This window comes from Tinamus guttatus, unplaced genomic scaffold (assembly GCF_059628265.1).
Source record: "Tinamus guttatus ecotype Peru unplaced genomic scaffold, ASM5962826v1 Tinamus_guttatus_pri_ptg000383l, whole genome shotgun sequence".
Lineage (NCBI taxonomy): Eukaryota > Metazoa > Chordata > Aves > Tinamiformes > Tinamidae > Tinamus > Tinamus guttatus.
In genome coordinates this window covers 4,717,297-4,734,660 of record NW_028288917.1, presented here as the reverse complement: position 1 = coordinate 4,734,660, position 17,364 = coordinate 4,717,297, and the positions used below count along the sequence as shown (strand labels likewise).

The 17,364-nt window shown below is 34.7% G+C and overlaps 1 protein-coding gene across 1 annotated transcript in view; it reads left to right on the top strand.

The window, feature by feature from the left end:
* The window catches only part of CSMD1 (CUB and Sushi multiple domains 1), a 994,655-nt gene that overhangs the window by 788,190 nt on the left and 189,101 nt on the right, over positions 1-17,364 (top strand). The window contains exon 23 of the mRNA XM_088530602.1: positions 1,894-2,050. Within this exon, the coding sequence (XP_088386728.1) occupies positions 1,894-2,050 (157 nt within the window). The remainder of the gene's footprint in view (positions 1-1,893; positions 2,051-17,364) is intronic.

Genomic DNA, 17,364 nt, shown 5'->3' with positions numbered 1-17,364 from the left:
TCTTCATAAAGAGGCAAGATAATGGCTTCTGCTTAAGTTTGGGTGTTCTGCAGTGCTCTCCCAGCTCTCCTATTTCAAGGATATGCTAATACTACAGCATCTTGAGGATTAACTGTCAATTTTGTTTGTGCATGTTTGGAGCTATTCCTTCAAACAGGGTTGCAAATATGTCTTCCTCAGAGATTTCTTAAGTCTCTACTGTTACTCTTTTTGCATTTTGCATTTTTGGAAGAAATTAGCATTTTTTTAATTAATTAGGAAAAAGAGAAATACCTTAGGATCTACAGTGCATCTTTTTTTTCAGCATGGAGGATCATTTCATTCTCAAGGGACACTATTTTATTATTTTTTTTATTATTCCTCAAGGCGATTCAGAAATATGTCTGAACTGTGGTTGCTTACTCTGATTATATCCTATTTCAGGCTAAACACACCATCTACTCTCTTTCTTTTCACCTTTTCTTACCTGACATGAAGTAAATCTGAGCATGTGGAAAAGAAAGAAACCTCTAGGTACTCGAACGAGATCTACAACCTGCAAAATTGGGGAGTTAAGACTCTTTACAAAAGCACACAGATTGGTCAAACCATTTTTTATTCCTAATCTTATTTTTTTCCTTTTATTTAGGTTTGCCTCGCTTGAAAATCTAGCAATTCATCTTCTATCTGTTTTTATGATTGCTATCCCAATGTTGCTCTTAATCTCAGCTGTCATCTAGGACCTGTGTTTGGAAGGCTACAATACAAAGCTCAAGAACAGTGAGGGTTAGAACAGGTTATACCCTCATATATGTCTGCAGTCTTCGTGCAGCTCAGGATGTTGTTGTTCTTATAGATAAAAAAAATACTCTGAAAATATTTTACTTAAGTTACAGTATAAAGATCTTTGCAGCAAAGCAGTCTGGCCTTTCAGTTGGTGCATAGGTCATTGCATTCACCTCTCGGTAGCGGTAGAATAAAAGATTTTGAGTCACTAAATGTTTTTAGTTCTGGGGGAGAAAACATTTTAAAATAGCCCTTTTTAAAAATATATATTTACTTGTTTTTAAAATATAAAACTAATTCCAACTGTATATATCCAACTGTATGTACTGGTTTACTACTGGGGGGGTAGTAGTTGCAAAATTCAGCTGCACATTGAAGTTAAGTGGTGCACGAGAAACCACAAACAGTTTTCAGAAATTTTTGGTATCAGTTAGATTATGTGCATGAGTAATGATCAAGACTAGTGATTTCAAAGAGAGCGCTTGCAGGTTACTGCACGTTAGGGAAAAGATTCTAGCAGTTGAGACAAAGCTTGGACTTAAGGGAAAGAAAAATCACAGAGGATAATTATTGATGATTTTCTCTCACATATAATTTTCTCAATATATTAATATAATAAATAACATTTAGTTTGGGAAGAGACACATACGATTGCTGAAGTATCAGATGATATTTGTTCAAACCGACTATAAAATGATTATTGCAGGGTCAGAGTCTGGAATAAAAGGGGGAAGATGAGTTAATACCCTAGTCCTGTTTTTGCTATTTCCAGATAGGAGAAAACAGAGTAGAATGAGGTTTACCCCCTCCAGCCCCTCTTCTGTTGTGATTTCACAAGAGACACCTGTGACTGAAACGGCATTATCTTCGGGTCATAAAAAAATAACCTGAGGTTATGAAATATCTGAAGATAGTCATGTATAAATAATTAATTAATTCTAGATAAGCTCACTAATACTATAAAGAAAAAAATATATGAAAAGTCTTAAGGGTAATAAAATATTTTATATCTCATTGGACTACAAAACCAGGAGAATTATTTTTAAAGTGGTATGTACCCCACAATCAACTTTTTAATCGACTCAAACTTGAGGTCCATTTTTCTTACTGTGATTTTATTTCTCCCAGGTGTATGATGGAAAAGACAGTTCTTCCCGGTCTCTGGGAGCCTTCACTAAAGATGAGATGATGGGAGTTATCCTTAATAGTACTTCTAACCATTTATGGATAGAATTTAATACCAATGGATCTGATACTGACCAGGGATTTCAGCTCACTTACACAAGTAAGTAGCTCACAGATGTGGCCTAATTTATTGTTTTGTGGAGAAATAGATATTTATCAACTGCAGTGTTTTCACATGAAACTTATTTTCTATTTTGTGCTATGTTTATGAGATTGATATAAGAAAAAAAAAAGAAAAGTAAAGATGCAACTAAAAAGAATAAAGTGTGTCTTAGTGCAGACTGTCAGCATTGTTGGATTTCTTGTCAGGATCAGACTGGGATAGTCTGGAAGAAGACCTGAGTGAACAGGCAGGACCAGAAGGTTCATCTTCACAATCAGGATGATCAGGATCAGGGATTATAAGGAAGATTAGGGAGTAAGGGAGTGGAGCAGAGGGGAGGCACTTGCCCTGCAATTTGAGTGTGATTAATTAAAAATAATTTAGCATGTGAAACAATGCTAAATTTAAAAATAGTATTCCTGAGCTTTGGAGATAGCTAGTTTGCTTTCAATACATGTAAAGAGTTTTTTTTTTTTTTTTTTTTTTTTTTAATCTAGGTTTTAAAGAATCTCCAAATACCCTTTGCCTTTTATTTATTGATTTTCATATCACCTTCCATGAGCTCCTATAGAATCCTGCAGAAAAGAGCACTATGCCTCAGATTTGTTTGAGGGCCTTTAAAGGAGCTATGGCACAGATAGGAAATGGTACCTCTTTCACAAAACATCAGAGTGTCTGCTCAGGGCTTTCCCTTTGGATTGAAAGGCTGCTGTAGAATCAACAGAAATTTGTCACTTCTGTTGTGCCTGATAAATCTGAAATCTCATTATACTACCTTTAAGGAAAGGAAGGATAATCTGACTAGATGAAATGTCTTCTTAAAGTATTCTGTATTTTTATTCTCTATTTCCTTTTCTATATAGAAGGTACAGTTTTCCCTTTTATGTTTCAGAGTACTCTGATTTGCCTGTACAAACCATAGATTTTTTTCCTTTGTGGAAAGGAATGAAACATTTGTTCTAAAAATGATCTTATTTTAAGGACCTTATGGTCTTAGTTGTAAGCATGGTGTTTGGATTCCATTTGAATACTGCTATTGTAATAAATACCATGTCCTGTTTAGAAATAGCTTTTTACTTCAAGACGGAATTTGTTTAATTTTGGCAAAGAATAGCTAGATTTTGTTACATTTCTGCTTACATTTCTAATAAAACTTTTTGTTCTGTACCAATATTTTTGTTGTAAGCTAGCACAGAGTACCTCATGTCTTAAGTACACTTACTATATCATTTGCGATCATTTTGCGCAGTTTATCTTGAAGGTATTTCTCTTTAGGAGTTTTTGTCCTGCCTATTTTCACATGATATAGTCCCAGTATTTATACATATAGACGAATTTCTTACTTTTCATACATACTTTCAGGAAGCCAAATTCAAGAAAATATATTTGCAAGACAGTGACCAATTAACCAGATGGTTTATACGAACACAAATACAATACAAATACAATAACCTATATTCTTTGCTATTTCAAAACTTTTCAGTATGGGGCTTCTCACTGCTTATAAACAAGTACAAGCCTAAGATGAATTCATTTAGCCTGCTTCAAAACATGGCCACCTTTGTCCCTCCCATTGCTTTTATGAGGAATCCTAGTTGTAGCAGGATTTTGAAGATGAGCCAGACCAGAAGTGTCTGTCGTTGCCGCATGGAATTGGGCTTGGTGATGGAGTTCCTGTGCAGTCCCTAACTGAATGTGTCTGTTTTGCGTTGGCTATCTACATCAAATACCAAATGATAATTATCTGTTTGGATTAATCAACCTATGGTTTAGAGCTAGAATTAACTTCCTGAAAGATTACTCTGCAGTTTCTTCAGCCACTTATCACATTGAAATATAATGCCAGATACTTTAAAGCTACTGAAATAAAAAAGATAGAGGGGTAAATGTGCTTACACTGAAGGAAATGAGAAATAAACATGCTCGAAGGAGTGAAATTTCGTAATGCATATTGTAAAACTGTAAAAGACCTTGGAAAAGTGATGATTTAGTAAATCTAGTTGTAAATCCTTCTGGTTATCTTCTACTTGATTGCCGAGTTCTGTCTGCTAACAAGGAATATATCAGCTGTCTTTAACTGTTGGTTTTAGTACTTTTTTTTTCCTATTAATCTTGTAGAAATTAACACCTGAGAAATACGAATTGGAATATATTATTAAAAAGACTAACATCAAGGTTACTATCACAGTTGTGTGCAATTGCTATTTTGCCCTTTTTTATATGCAGTGGATGATGCTAACTTTAGAAATACAAGAATAGAAAAGCCTAATGATCTGTGAGAACTGAAATGTGGAAAAAGAAACTTTCATTTCTATTTTCAGTATCTCATTAGTGAAATAATAAAACAATTGTATAATTTTAGAATCTGATAGTTTGTAGAAATTGCATAAATCCAAATATAAGTAGATCTTAACATGAAATCTATGGAAGATTCAAGTTTTAATTAGATCTGTTATGTAGGAAATTGTTTCAGGGTAACAAGAGTGGCAAGTGAAGACTAGGAATTATAGTAATGTCATTCTTTGTTCGGTAACTAAGTCTTGAAAGAAGTGGGTTTAGCACACAGAGTATATTTTATGTGGAAAAGCTTTTGTGAAATGTTGCAGTTTGAAAGCTGTAGTGGTGGTGGTGGGAGGGGAAAGGAGATATCAAATCAGTATCGAATTCACAAACGGTCTGTGGACCGTAGGTCCGATCACCTTCCTAGGAGCGAATCGAGTTCCAAATAGTGTGATCAACTATAAGCTCGACCCTGGCAGTATCGGATTCAGGAACAGCCTGTCAGCTGTAGGTCCAATCACCTCCCCTCAAACAAGTAGTTGAGTTCACAAACAGCATGATTTATTCAAATGCAACATTTACAAAGCAGGTTTCGGATGTCAGTACAGGAAATTCTCTACTAGAGCGTGGGGTTTTTAGCTAGCTCTGATGTACAAATGTGCAATCATCACTCACCCCAGAAGATGGGAGAGGGCTGTCAGTCTTGAATCTCCTCAGGCGGCATCCCAACCCAAGGGGAGGAAAGGGGGATCAGCTGATCGACTGATCCAGAATTTACAATGGAATCTTCCCTCCCACTTCTTGGTCTCCTCAGGCAGCGTTCCAGTCCAAGGGGAGGAAAGGGGGATCAGCCCGTGGACTGATCCAGAATTTACGATGGATTCTTCCCTTCTCCTTTTCATCCTTAGTTCACCTTTTATACTTTTCTTTACATTCAGATGGAGCTTGAGTGACTAGAGTCATACTTAATATTGTTATTGATTGGTGAAAAAGTTTCTCGCTTTCATTTAAAGGTACAGTCAACCGAAAATCTAGAGCGCATGCTCAGTGAGGGGTGGTCGTACCTCGGAGGTGGGTAACTTTTGGGATGGAGGTGTGTTTTGACATTATAATGAGATTATAATGAGCAAAGTTCATCTGAAAGGAGTCATTTTCCACCTTTGCTGGCTCAGCACTGGACATGTTATCGTATATCCCCCATTAGACAGCCACTGTGCGGCTTATCAGCGGCCCAGCACAGGGAGTGCAACAGAGTTTGGCCACGGTGTCTTCACCCTGCTCCATCCTCCGTTACTCCCCTTTGGAGCTGTGAGGAGGGCAGGTTGTGCTGCCCAGGGAACCGTGGAGGAGCTGATCTGTGCGCACCAGCCATCCTGGAAGTGGCAACTGTGTCTCACCCCAAGCAGGCCTCTGTAATGCCCAAACTTCAGTCAGGCTCTAGATATCCTCTCAGTTCCTGCTTTCAAACAATTCTTCCACAGCTTTGTCCTGAAATTTGCAATATTTTAAGAAAATAGAACATCTTGTAATTGACCGAGGGCTAAAGTTTCAGTGATTATGTTTAAGGAAACTTCTTCAGAAAGACTGAGACAGTAGTTAACATTGTTAATATGAGCCTGAGCTCAATGGGGAAAGTGTATTTGAGGGAGAGTCAATGAAACTGTAATTTGAGCACTGTTGGAATGTGAACCTACCAGAGGAGGGAAAACAGGAATAAGAAGGAAAGTTTCCTGTTAGAAAAGTCTATGTAAAACCACTTCCTTAAAATTAGGGTAGAGATATGTTAAAGTGGGGAAGAGAGAATATCTTATCTCATTTATAGCAACGACTTCTACACTGCTATCAAAGGAATTATTGTGAATATTCCTACCTCACTTCTGAGGAAATGACAACAAAAGCTTAATGAGTTGGAAGTTATTACTTAGGGATGGTGTTTTAAATCTCTTTTGTATACAAAAGTTGTGTGAAGTAAAAGATTATTGTAATAAGAGAAGTCAACAAATTATTTTGTTCTTAAAAATGAAGCCAAAGATGTTTGCATTTCCTGTATATTTTCTCTTACTCCTTTTAAATATTTCCTTTTTTTTTAACTGCACCCAAACAATATTTTACTTTTTACCAGTGGACACGGTATTTAAAAGGTATTTAAACATTAATTTAGTTATGTCTTACAGTCATGCTGTAAATGTCCAAAAATCATAGCAGCTAAAAATATAGACACAATCTTCATATTTCAAAATAGACACTACAGCAAAATAAACACTATAGTGCCTATGTTTCCTGATCAAATCTTTGTCCACCCTTGTTCTTTCCCAGTAGATGTTTCCACATAATTGAGAGTGTGTTTTTTTTGTTTTGTTTTGTTTTGTTTTGCCTTCAGATTGTTGGCTAGAATTCTCAACTTCATTTCTTTTTATGGTGTCAGAAGATATTTTATGATACAATCCATCAGTGTCCTCAGAAAATATTCCTGAATTGTGAAGTGCCAGGAATATTAGCACTGTGTAGAGTTGCCCTCCATAGACCTGATGGCTTTTACCAAGTTCCTTGAAGTTTTCAGTTCTGAATTAGGACTTGCATCAAATTCTATCAAATAATAATAATAATAATTAGTAGTAATTTTTAGTAATTTAAAGATTAATGTGTTTTTAAATATGTACTTTTACTATTTTTATTTGTATTTATCATCCTTTGTATTTAGGCTATATATTTAGCACTTGTGCGATATTCTTGCAATGGATCTCAAGATGCTCCAGATTGAGAAAACAGATTGTAAAATACATTTCTCAGACATGATACACTCAATTGACATTTGTACAATGTTATTATTTGTTGTTATTGCTAAAGGTTTTATTATAATTTTCAGTTTTGAGTTATAAACACTTTCTACGCTTATGTTGTTCAAGGGCTGGGGAAAGGTACAACATGGGAGGTAACTTTAAATTAGATACATTTATATGAATGATTTATATGTGGAAATTAATTTAGCCAAATCCAGAACTGAAGTTTAATTCATTCAATTCATTTCCTATTGTAAGTACTTCAAAATGTTAGAATTATGTCAGTGAAAATAATGTTCTGAAGCTACAGATTCAGTCAATTATCCTTGCACACAGACAGACTCAAATTCTGAAAATAGTCTTTGCCTCAGGCCGTATCTTGTCAGTCAAGCAAAATAAACCAATAATGAGAAGAAGCTCTTGTAGTTTCTTTTCAATAACTAGCTAGGGAAACTTCACATACTCTAGTAAAAATGTAAGACAAAAGTAAAAGCAGACAAGCAAAAGGTGTAGATCATTAAATGAATGTGTGCAAAATTATATAGAATATGTACAAACATACTATACAGAATATGTGCAAACATATTCTATATTGTTCTGCAGTTCATTCTATATAGAATGGACATTCGGAAGTCATTTTAATAGTAGTAAATTATATCTAATCCCAGGTTAATCTAAACTGGTTTACTTGCATAGAAAAACTATGCTAAAAGAAAATTAAAATGGCAAAATAGAGAACTAAGAAGTCAATAAAAGACAAAATTAAGGTCCATTTAAAATTTCAATGAAACCTACTCATTCACATGAATTATGATATCCTGTTTAATAACACAATGACATTTTTTCTTCATTTTTTTCCTCATGAAAGGAAAATGCCTTCTGATTCTAATATGTTCAATATTTCCATAATCCAGCCTCATTCTTAAGCCTATATTCGACTTGCACACTGATATAGGTATAGTATCTAGTATGTATATAAATCTATATGAATGGTATATCTATTCAAGTGAACATGATCAAAGAACATTTAGAACTTTTTTTATTATTCTAATAAATCAAAAGTTTTCACAAGATTAGGATGAATTTACATTCATTAAGTCTTAAAGATAGAAAAAAATGAATGAGTCATTTAGTATTTTTCAGTATGAAAGCCTTTCATGGGGTTTTCCATTTGATGAACTCTAAAATGTGTTTTTGCCTTTGTCTTGTTTCTTCCATTCAGAATGAAATTAGATTCACTTTCTTAAGAATTTCATTAAACAGTTATTTCTCTTTGTGGTTCTACTAATGGAAGAAGTGTTAAAAATAATTTGTATAAAACTTAAGGAGTTTGTTTCTAAAAGGAAAAAAACCCTGATGTTTATTGTGTTCCTATTCTCAACATAAGTCCTATAGTTGCCTGTTTACATGCCAAGTTTTTGTCTGGACCCAAAATTTCAATACCTCAAAACTAAAATAATTAAATAAATAAATGTAAAATATTCAGACAGTTTATATTTAATTTAAACATATATTTCATATCATCACAATAAGTATTGTGTAATACATATTCTAAAGACATTTCAATTTTCTGAAAAAATGCAAAGAAAATCATCTTATGCTTTAAAAACAAACAAACAAGCTATAGTTTAATTCAGAAAGTTTATAATTATATATTTTTAATGTCAACTTAGAATATGTCAGTCTTGCAATGCTCCATATTTTTAAGGTCATTTGACACCTTTCATTGAAAGACTCTCTTTACTTTGTTCCCAGTAATTACATAATTTATCACCCTTGAATCATGGGAATTATCCCTCTGTGCATGGGATTGGAAAAATGTTAGCTATCTCTTATTTTCAGCTAAAGAAAAAAAAATGTATTGGGTTTTAGAACATCCGAAAAAGTAATTTGTTAGAAGTTATGCTAAGTAGGTTCTAATAATGGCCAGATAGACACTGTGGAAGGATTCTTGGCTTTATTTGTACAGATTCTCATGAGGTCTAAAGTTACCGTGTTTTCCTGTTGTAATTTCATAGCTAATATTATTATGCTTTCATGGTAGAATACAATGATAGAGAGCAGAAAAGTCCTGGCATCTTTTACATGGAGTATGTATTATAATTTATTATTCATTTCCTTGCAGATTTCAAAGCTTACTTGTTTGTTTTCTGTATAGGCACGGTAATCATTTTAATACAGATACATGTATTTGCATGCCCATCTCTCTTCATTTTTTGGTGCTATTTCACTTTGAAAGGGTTTGTTATTTATTACAAGAATTTTGTTTTGATAAAATAATCATATAGAAAAATTGTCTTATCTGTTTACGTTTGTATAATCTATTTTTTATATTTGGAAACACTGTCTTCTGTATGTGTGGATGTTATGACTGCAAAGGGATCATAGAAAAAATATGGATTAAATTTGGCAGATTAGGGCTTTGAAAACTCAGTAATATACTTGTGGATATTTTCTTACATGCTGGTGATGTCAAGAAAAACTACTGAAATTCTTACTGGAATGTATTATTCATTGAAAGACTGCATCCTGACTCATTTCTTTCACATGACCTGTATTAGAATATGAAATACTTAATCACCAAATTAAAAAAATAAAAACAAAATTCATCCCCCTTGCTGGATTCAAGGAAAGAGGGAGTGCTGGAACTAATCCTAATGTGTGCAGACCATGGTCAATTGCCATCCTAGACTCTTTTTAAGTTAATGAATCTGATAATAATCTAAATGAAACAGAACAGCAACCTTCCATTTTGGTTGTCTGAGATGCTCTTGAATCCTCTATTTCCATTTTTCTTGCATTTACAATAGAGGTTGTAAAGTGATAGATAAAAGATACTGCCAATTTTTCCAAAGATCCCATAAATAGAATACTTAAAGAATGAGTGTTTTCCAATGCCTCACTGTAGCCGTGCTATCCAAACATTTCTCTTTCTACAGACTTTTACATAATTCTAATCGTGAAGATGTGTAATGGGTATGTTCTCCAGCACATAATGTAGACTATTTTTTTTTCCTACAACTGTAGATTTCAGTATGATATAAAATGATATAAATGATTCCAAGCCACAATGAGAATACCAGGAACTCTCATTTTGAAATCGCATTGATTTAATGAAAGAGATTGTACTAGGGATGTTTAAAATGCGACAACTACTGATTGAGTATTCATTGATATTTACATGCATTTTGAAAGGCATTGCAGTCCCAAAATATTAACTCAAGTACCATTTCTTGCTTTTTACTTTCTGGTAATTGAAAAATGATTCTGTGTAAAACATATAGATTATGTTTATGATCTTAAATTACTTCGACTTTTGATAACCTAACAAAGTTCTTATTCTTTTCTGTGTTTTCACATTACCTTGCTTTTACCTTACTTTTTAAATATGAAAACAGATTATTATAACTGCATTTGTATTTTGAGGTATGTACTGAGTGTTTTTAATGTCAGTCTGCCCTTTTTGTAGTTATCACAAAACATTTTGCCACATCATTTTCACAAACTTCAGATGTATTATACTCTTATAGAGTCTTATATTTATACTCTTATATTTATAAACTCTAACTTCTCACACCTGAGCTGAATGGAGCCCCTGGGCCACTCAACAGGGATTGTGAGTAGACGCCTCAGTCCAAGATAGTCGGGACCATAAAGGCCTATTGGTGCAATCAGTGTCTCTTCCAAATTAGTGATATAAGGTTTGAATTAGTATATAGAAGGAAAGTGGGTAGAAGATTGGCAGCACCATCAGGCACGAAGGTTCAAAATTCCTCTAGCAAACAGTCACCAGTAGCACTGGGACCAGGCTTGTTTAACATTTTAGTTAATGACTTGGATAATAGGATTGAAGTTTGTGGATCCTTGGAGTCCCTGGCAAGTCTATTTAAATAACTAATAAAAACCTAATTCCCAGTTACAACTGGTTAATACACTAGAAAGTGGTTTTATGGTAAGTAGCTATAAGGGATGAACAGTGGTTTTGGATCAAACTTAAAAACACTTGGAATCTAGAGGCTGTTGAGAAATTTGAATTGTTCATTGCTATGGATGAAAGTATGTCGTCTTATATCAAAATTAATATATATGTGCCCCATTCATCCTCTAGAGGCACCTATCAGTTATTCTTGACAGAAAGGGAACCTGCTTTCCATATTTAGACACCTAAATCAGAGATCTAAAGTTTTGTAAATACTCCATCTAGCATTTGTCTTCTAAAAATGTCTTTACAAAATTATTTGGTAGACTTTTTTACTAGAGTTCATATTGTAAATTTAAAGGCACAGAGTACACAGAAGGTACGACTTTTTATAGGTACAAGAAGGTACAAATTCTTTCATTGAATTTGTAAGAAAAAGAATTGTTCCTTACCTTGCAAATCCTTTCTGCCCCTCCCCCACCTGGGGAGGAATAACCCCAGGCACCAGTACAGATGAGGGGTTATCCCGCAGGAAAGCAGCTCCGCAGAGAGGCATTTGGGAGTCCTGGTTGACAACAGGTTAACCATGAGTCAGCAATGTGCCCTTGTGGCCAGGAAGGCCAATGGGATCCTGCCCTGCATCAGCAGGACTGTTGCCAGCAGGGCGAGGGAGGGGGTCCTGCCCCTCTACTCAGCCCTGGTGAGGCCGCACCTGGAGTATTGGATGCAATTCTGGGCTCCCCAGCACAAGAGGGATATGGAGCTTCTAGAAAGGGTCCAGCCTAGAGTGATAAAAATTATTAAGGCACTGCAGTATCTATCTTATGAGGAAAGACTAAGTGAGCTGGGCCTGTTTAGCGTGGAGAAGACTGAGAGGGGATCTGATCAATATGTATAAGTACCTGAGGGGAGAATGTAGGGAGGATGGGGCCAAACTCTTCTCGGTGGTGGACAGTGACAGGACAAAGGGTAATGGGTGTAAGTTGAAACACAGGAACTTCCATCTCCATGTGAGGAAGAACTTGACTGTGAGGGTGACAGAGCCCTGGAACAGGCTGCCCAGAGAGTTGTGGAGTCTCCTTCTCTGGAGATCTTCCAAACCTGCCTGGATGCCACCCTGTGCCACGTGCTCTAGGTGTCCCTGCTTGAGCAGGGGGGTTGGACTAGATGATCTCTAGAGGTCCCTTCCAACCTCAAGCAGTCGGTGATTCTCTGATAACATATCATATCCGTAATAAGTGATCTACATCATATCTAGCTCTATCATGACCTATATCTCATCTATGATTATTAAAAAATGAATCTGTACATCATCAGAATACTCACCAGTACAAATTTGACCTGTATCTGGCATAAATGCATGACTGAATTCCTATAAAATTAGCTGAAACATGTATAAGGAATCTTATTAAGGTTTTGTACTTTTATGGCAATTTTATTTATGGCTTGACATAAAGTCAGAGTGACATTGCAAATAATAATTAATCCAATATAAAGCTTGCAAATAAAGTTAAGCTGTCAAAAATCGTTAAATAATTTTGAGCAAGGAGAGTGAATTTATCAGATCAGTTCTTTGTACCACATGGCTACAATACTAAGCACCGTGATGTTACATTTATTGTATTGTCACTTCAGTTATTTCTGGTTTTAAAACTGTCCTCTTTCATCTCTGTCTTGATAAAATTTTAATTACCATAACATACTTAGGGAGCAGAAAACCATACCTCTGCATCTGGTAGAAAGTCGTATCACGAAGCATGAATAATATTTACAAAGTCAAAAAGAAAACAAGAATGCATAAAATCTTACAGCCTAGTTTGTTGGATGCTCATAGGGGATGTATATGGTGATCCCTGATAGCACTCTTTTTCTATGTTCTGCTAAAGCAAGAATAGTGCAGCAAGCCTCAGCATTCTTTCTTGTAGGAATTAAAATTCAGATGGGTACTATAGCTAGTAATTCAGAGTATATTGTCTCTCTGTTACTGTTTTCCAGACTGGTAAGTTTTAATTCTTATTTTTTCTTTCCTATGCCTTGTGTAGAAAGACTTATTTTTGAGGTTAGATATTCCAAGGTGTATTCTATAGGTTAGAGATTCCAAGTAGAGACCAAATATCTTAAAGCTGGTAATGATGTGCATTCCTTTTAGTTCCTGTGTGATTTTTCCGATCCGATTTCATCTTATTCTAGGAAAATTAGTATTTAAACTACATAGGACTTCTCCCAGAGATAGGAGTAGGGGGTTACTTGTTTTCTATATAGTCAGAGTAGCTTTACATGCGGTATAAAGGTCCCATAATGAATATGTACTCAGTAAGGAAGTGCACTGTAATGTATTATTCCTTTGAAAATGGGTATGAAGAGCACTTACTAATATCTCAAAACTTCATCAGTTTTGCTAAAAGTTCACTTTACTGTGTGGGATCCCTGCAAATGTCCTTTGGGGACATAAAATGAATGCTCACTTTCTTTACCTGAATTCATATTGAAGACAGATATTGGAGAGCGCAAACTGGAAGCTGAGCTGTAACATACCCTCCAAGAACGCACTTAGCAGCCTCCAGCACTAACGGACACTAGAGCCAGTGCAAAGTAAAATCTCAGCATTCACACTGCACTGCTTGCTAATGTAGGCAGGGCAACAGAACTCATTAAAATGAAAATGAGGTGAAAAAGTGCTAATTAATAATCCACATATACTACAGACATGTTAATAATTTGTACTCTGCAAACTAGTAGTTCTACATTTCTGATTATTTACATCAAATATGACAGAACAAATCTCTTCAGCCAAATATTGTCAGAAGGCAATAGCCAGTCATCAAGGTGTGTTCTGGTCGTTTTTTTTTTAATTTACCTGGATTTTAATTGTTCATTGTTTACATAATCCTATACTGAACCTCATGAGTAAGATTATAGAATTTAATTGACCGCTGACTCATTACAGTGTAGCATAATCCAGAGTGCCGTGATTATATGGAACTCTTCTGACCCTATCTCCCTATTGTGAAAGTTCACAGCATCAGTTTTGACAAGAACTGTCACAGCATTTCAACAATCGGGTTCAACAGCAATACGGCATTTTATGGCAGATGAGGCCAGAGCGTGTACAAGAGTGTCAGGGAAAATGAACTGAAAAGATAGATGCACTCTTGTGTATGATATACAGGGGAAAATCATATAAGGGAAGCTGGAAAGAGCAAGATCTCTTTATATTTGCAGTTTTGAGTATCCACATCCAGTGGATCAGTATGCAAGAATACTGATTCTTGCATGTGGAATAAGCTGATTTGTAATTGGTCTCCTGAGGAACAGAGACAGTACTAGTTGCAGAAAAGCGCCGTGAATTTCTGCCCACAAGTTATGAACTGTCATCCTTGTAGGTTTCCCAGAGTGTATATGAAGTAGCATTTTAAAAATTTGTGTGTTGGTTGACCTCACAGAGAAATTTCTGTTATCCAGATGCAAATATCAATAATATTCTTTATTTTGTCATAATGAGTGCTTGTACCTCTTTTTTTTTTTTTTTTTTTAGCAAAATATGGTGGAAAAAAAAGATTCTTAGAGTACTACTGAACTGAATTATACTGATTAGAAGTGTAAAACACTAAAATCAATATTAATTTTCCAAGGTGGGATTTTGGCTAGAATGTCTGAATAATCTAAACAGAAAAGCAAATACTGAAGGGTTTAGTGACTCAAGAATATTTGAAAATTTACATCTTGATTGTTTCTTTGTGATTAAATATTTTTATTTGCTTATTTATGTATCGTGTATGTGAAATGGGAAATTAAAATCTGATACCTGAAACAGTGAGTCACGTTCTCTACAATCAGCTTATATATTACTTTACCTCCCCCATTTGATTAGATTTGATTATAGACTTACTGAAAATCCTAACACCTTTTCTGTTGCAAATCTTCCAACAGAATCTCAAATATAAGATTTAAAGCAAGTTTTCTGTTTTTATAAGACATTTAATATCTTCTGACACATGCACAGATTGAGAATTTCCTATGTGTACAGCTGTTGTGCTCATATTTATTTATTTCTTAAAATTTGCAAAGATATCTTGTCATTTTCAGGCATAGAAATACAGTTCAGCAAGTGTTTGTATAGTATGAGGGTCTTGACGACACAAATGGTTCACCTTGTGCTAATGCTGTTGGTAGGTGATAAAGTCCACATTTGGAGGATATCACTTCAAGAATAGTAAAAGTATGTTACATTTAGAGAGGCAGCAACATTTATGATATTTACATTGAACGTGCAAATGGACAAAATCTGCCAGATTTTTAATAATTTTTAATCTGATTGTTCTAGATCAGTCTGAGTTGAAGGAGAAAAAGAACTAGGAATTAATTTACTCCTCTGTTATTGCACCATTGATTGAATTCTGTGCTGTAACAGAATTTCTAGACATATTTTATTTAAGCTTTATCTACAGAATTATTTACATATATACACATACATAAATATTTGTGTTATGATACTCAATATATTTTAACATGAGGATGCTATGATGTTTTGTAGGTGTTCTGCATGTTTATATTATAAAGAATTTTAAAGCTAGGTAAGTTAGAATAATACCAAAGGCTAGCAAATCATTTTATATTTGGATATTTTAGGCTTAACGTAAAATCTTCTTTATCTCCTCCTAAATGGCAGACCTCACTCTATATTTTGTATTAGTTCCTATCCTCTGAAAAACTGGTTATAGAATATATTATATTATAACCTATTAAATAATAAATCTATTATCTATCAAATAAATCTACTATCTCATAAATCTATCATCTATTAAATAAATTACTATCTATTAAATCATAAATATCTATTAAACACCAGGTAAGATATTATGTTAATAAAGTAATGTGAAGGTCATTCCATTTCATGATTAATTTAGTATATTTTGGAACATGTTATATTTAATTGAGTTGTAGTATTTCAATATAGTATTAGATTTTCAGCTTGTGACCTATGGGCACTCGCAGTTTTCTTGCACAGTGTCTGCAAGCATAACCAAGAAAAGCAAGCTTATTTTCAAGAGGCACAGATTTTCACAGCACTGAGATCTGTAGCTCGCTTTGGAAACTTGTATCAGTCTACAAATCAAAGGAAGTGGAAAACTTCTGTGTTAGAGCACACCTGATGGTACGAGTGATACAAAAATATAACCTATTTATAAGCTGAAGGAAAGAGCAGATGACTTTGTGTGTGCTGTTTCAAAGCAGGAGTAGAAAAAGTGGAGGCCAGCTATTGTAGGCTTCTGTCAAACTTTTGAAGCTTGTGGCAGTGTTTTTAACACTTCACATTGCTTAGGTTTCAGGGTTCCTCAAGGGTCTTTATAGCAGATGGGGAGAAAAAAATAATCTATCTATCTGCCATGTTATACTGTACAAACAGATTGTGAAGATGTAAGCACACTAAACTTAGTTTTACACCATTTAGAATGCCCTTATTTTCTGCTTGAGAAGATCTGGTGCTAAAAGGCAGCTTTATCCTTGCATTGCATATATATCTGCATGCTTGTGCAAAAGTGAATGCAAAGTGGCCGATGTGAAATAATAGCAAGTGAGAATGACAATTTTGTCCAGCTTTGACTTTCTTATTAGTATGGATGGCTATACAGCAAACTAGAAGAAAGGTTACTATGTCCATATGTTTGTTTCATTTCACCAAACTCATTCCATTAGTGCTATGAAAGATACTATATCTTCCTAACAATTTTATAAGGTGGAAGGTAGAAAGCTCTTACGTAGCGGGCTAAATATACATATATCAATTTTATAAAAAAAGTTACTTAACCACACACGTACACACACACATGCAGAAGATTCCTTAATCAGAGAAAAATTAATCTGTCAATCACGTTGCACTGCCAGTGGTAAACAATTGTCTCATTTAGTAAAAGACGAGAAAGTATTTAAAAGCAGGTGGCAGAGAAATAGTGTTACATTGGCTCATGCTGTCAAATCAGCATTAAAATATCATCACAGTACTTTCATTTTTTAGACTTTTAAGTTAATTTCTGTGTATGTTTAGTAAGGAGATTAAAATCAAGAAAAGTAGCTATTTCTGGTGATGTGCAGCTCACCTGAATGACTTAGTCACCTGGGTTCCCTCCTGACAGTGAGTAAAGAGAAATAAACATTTCTAGAATTGTGCAGTTCAGTCAGTCTATTTTAGGCAACTATTTGAGGATTAGATTAATCATATCATGTAAGTGACTCTGAAAGGAAATTCAGACAACTGGTTTAGCTATTAGATATTAGACAACTGGCTGTTTTACATTGTAGTTACCAAGAGCTAGTTAAAATGCCACTCCTTT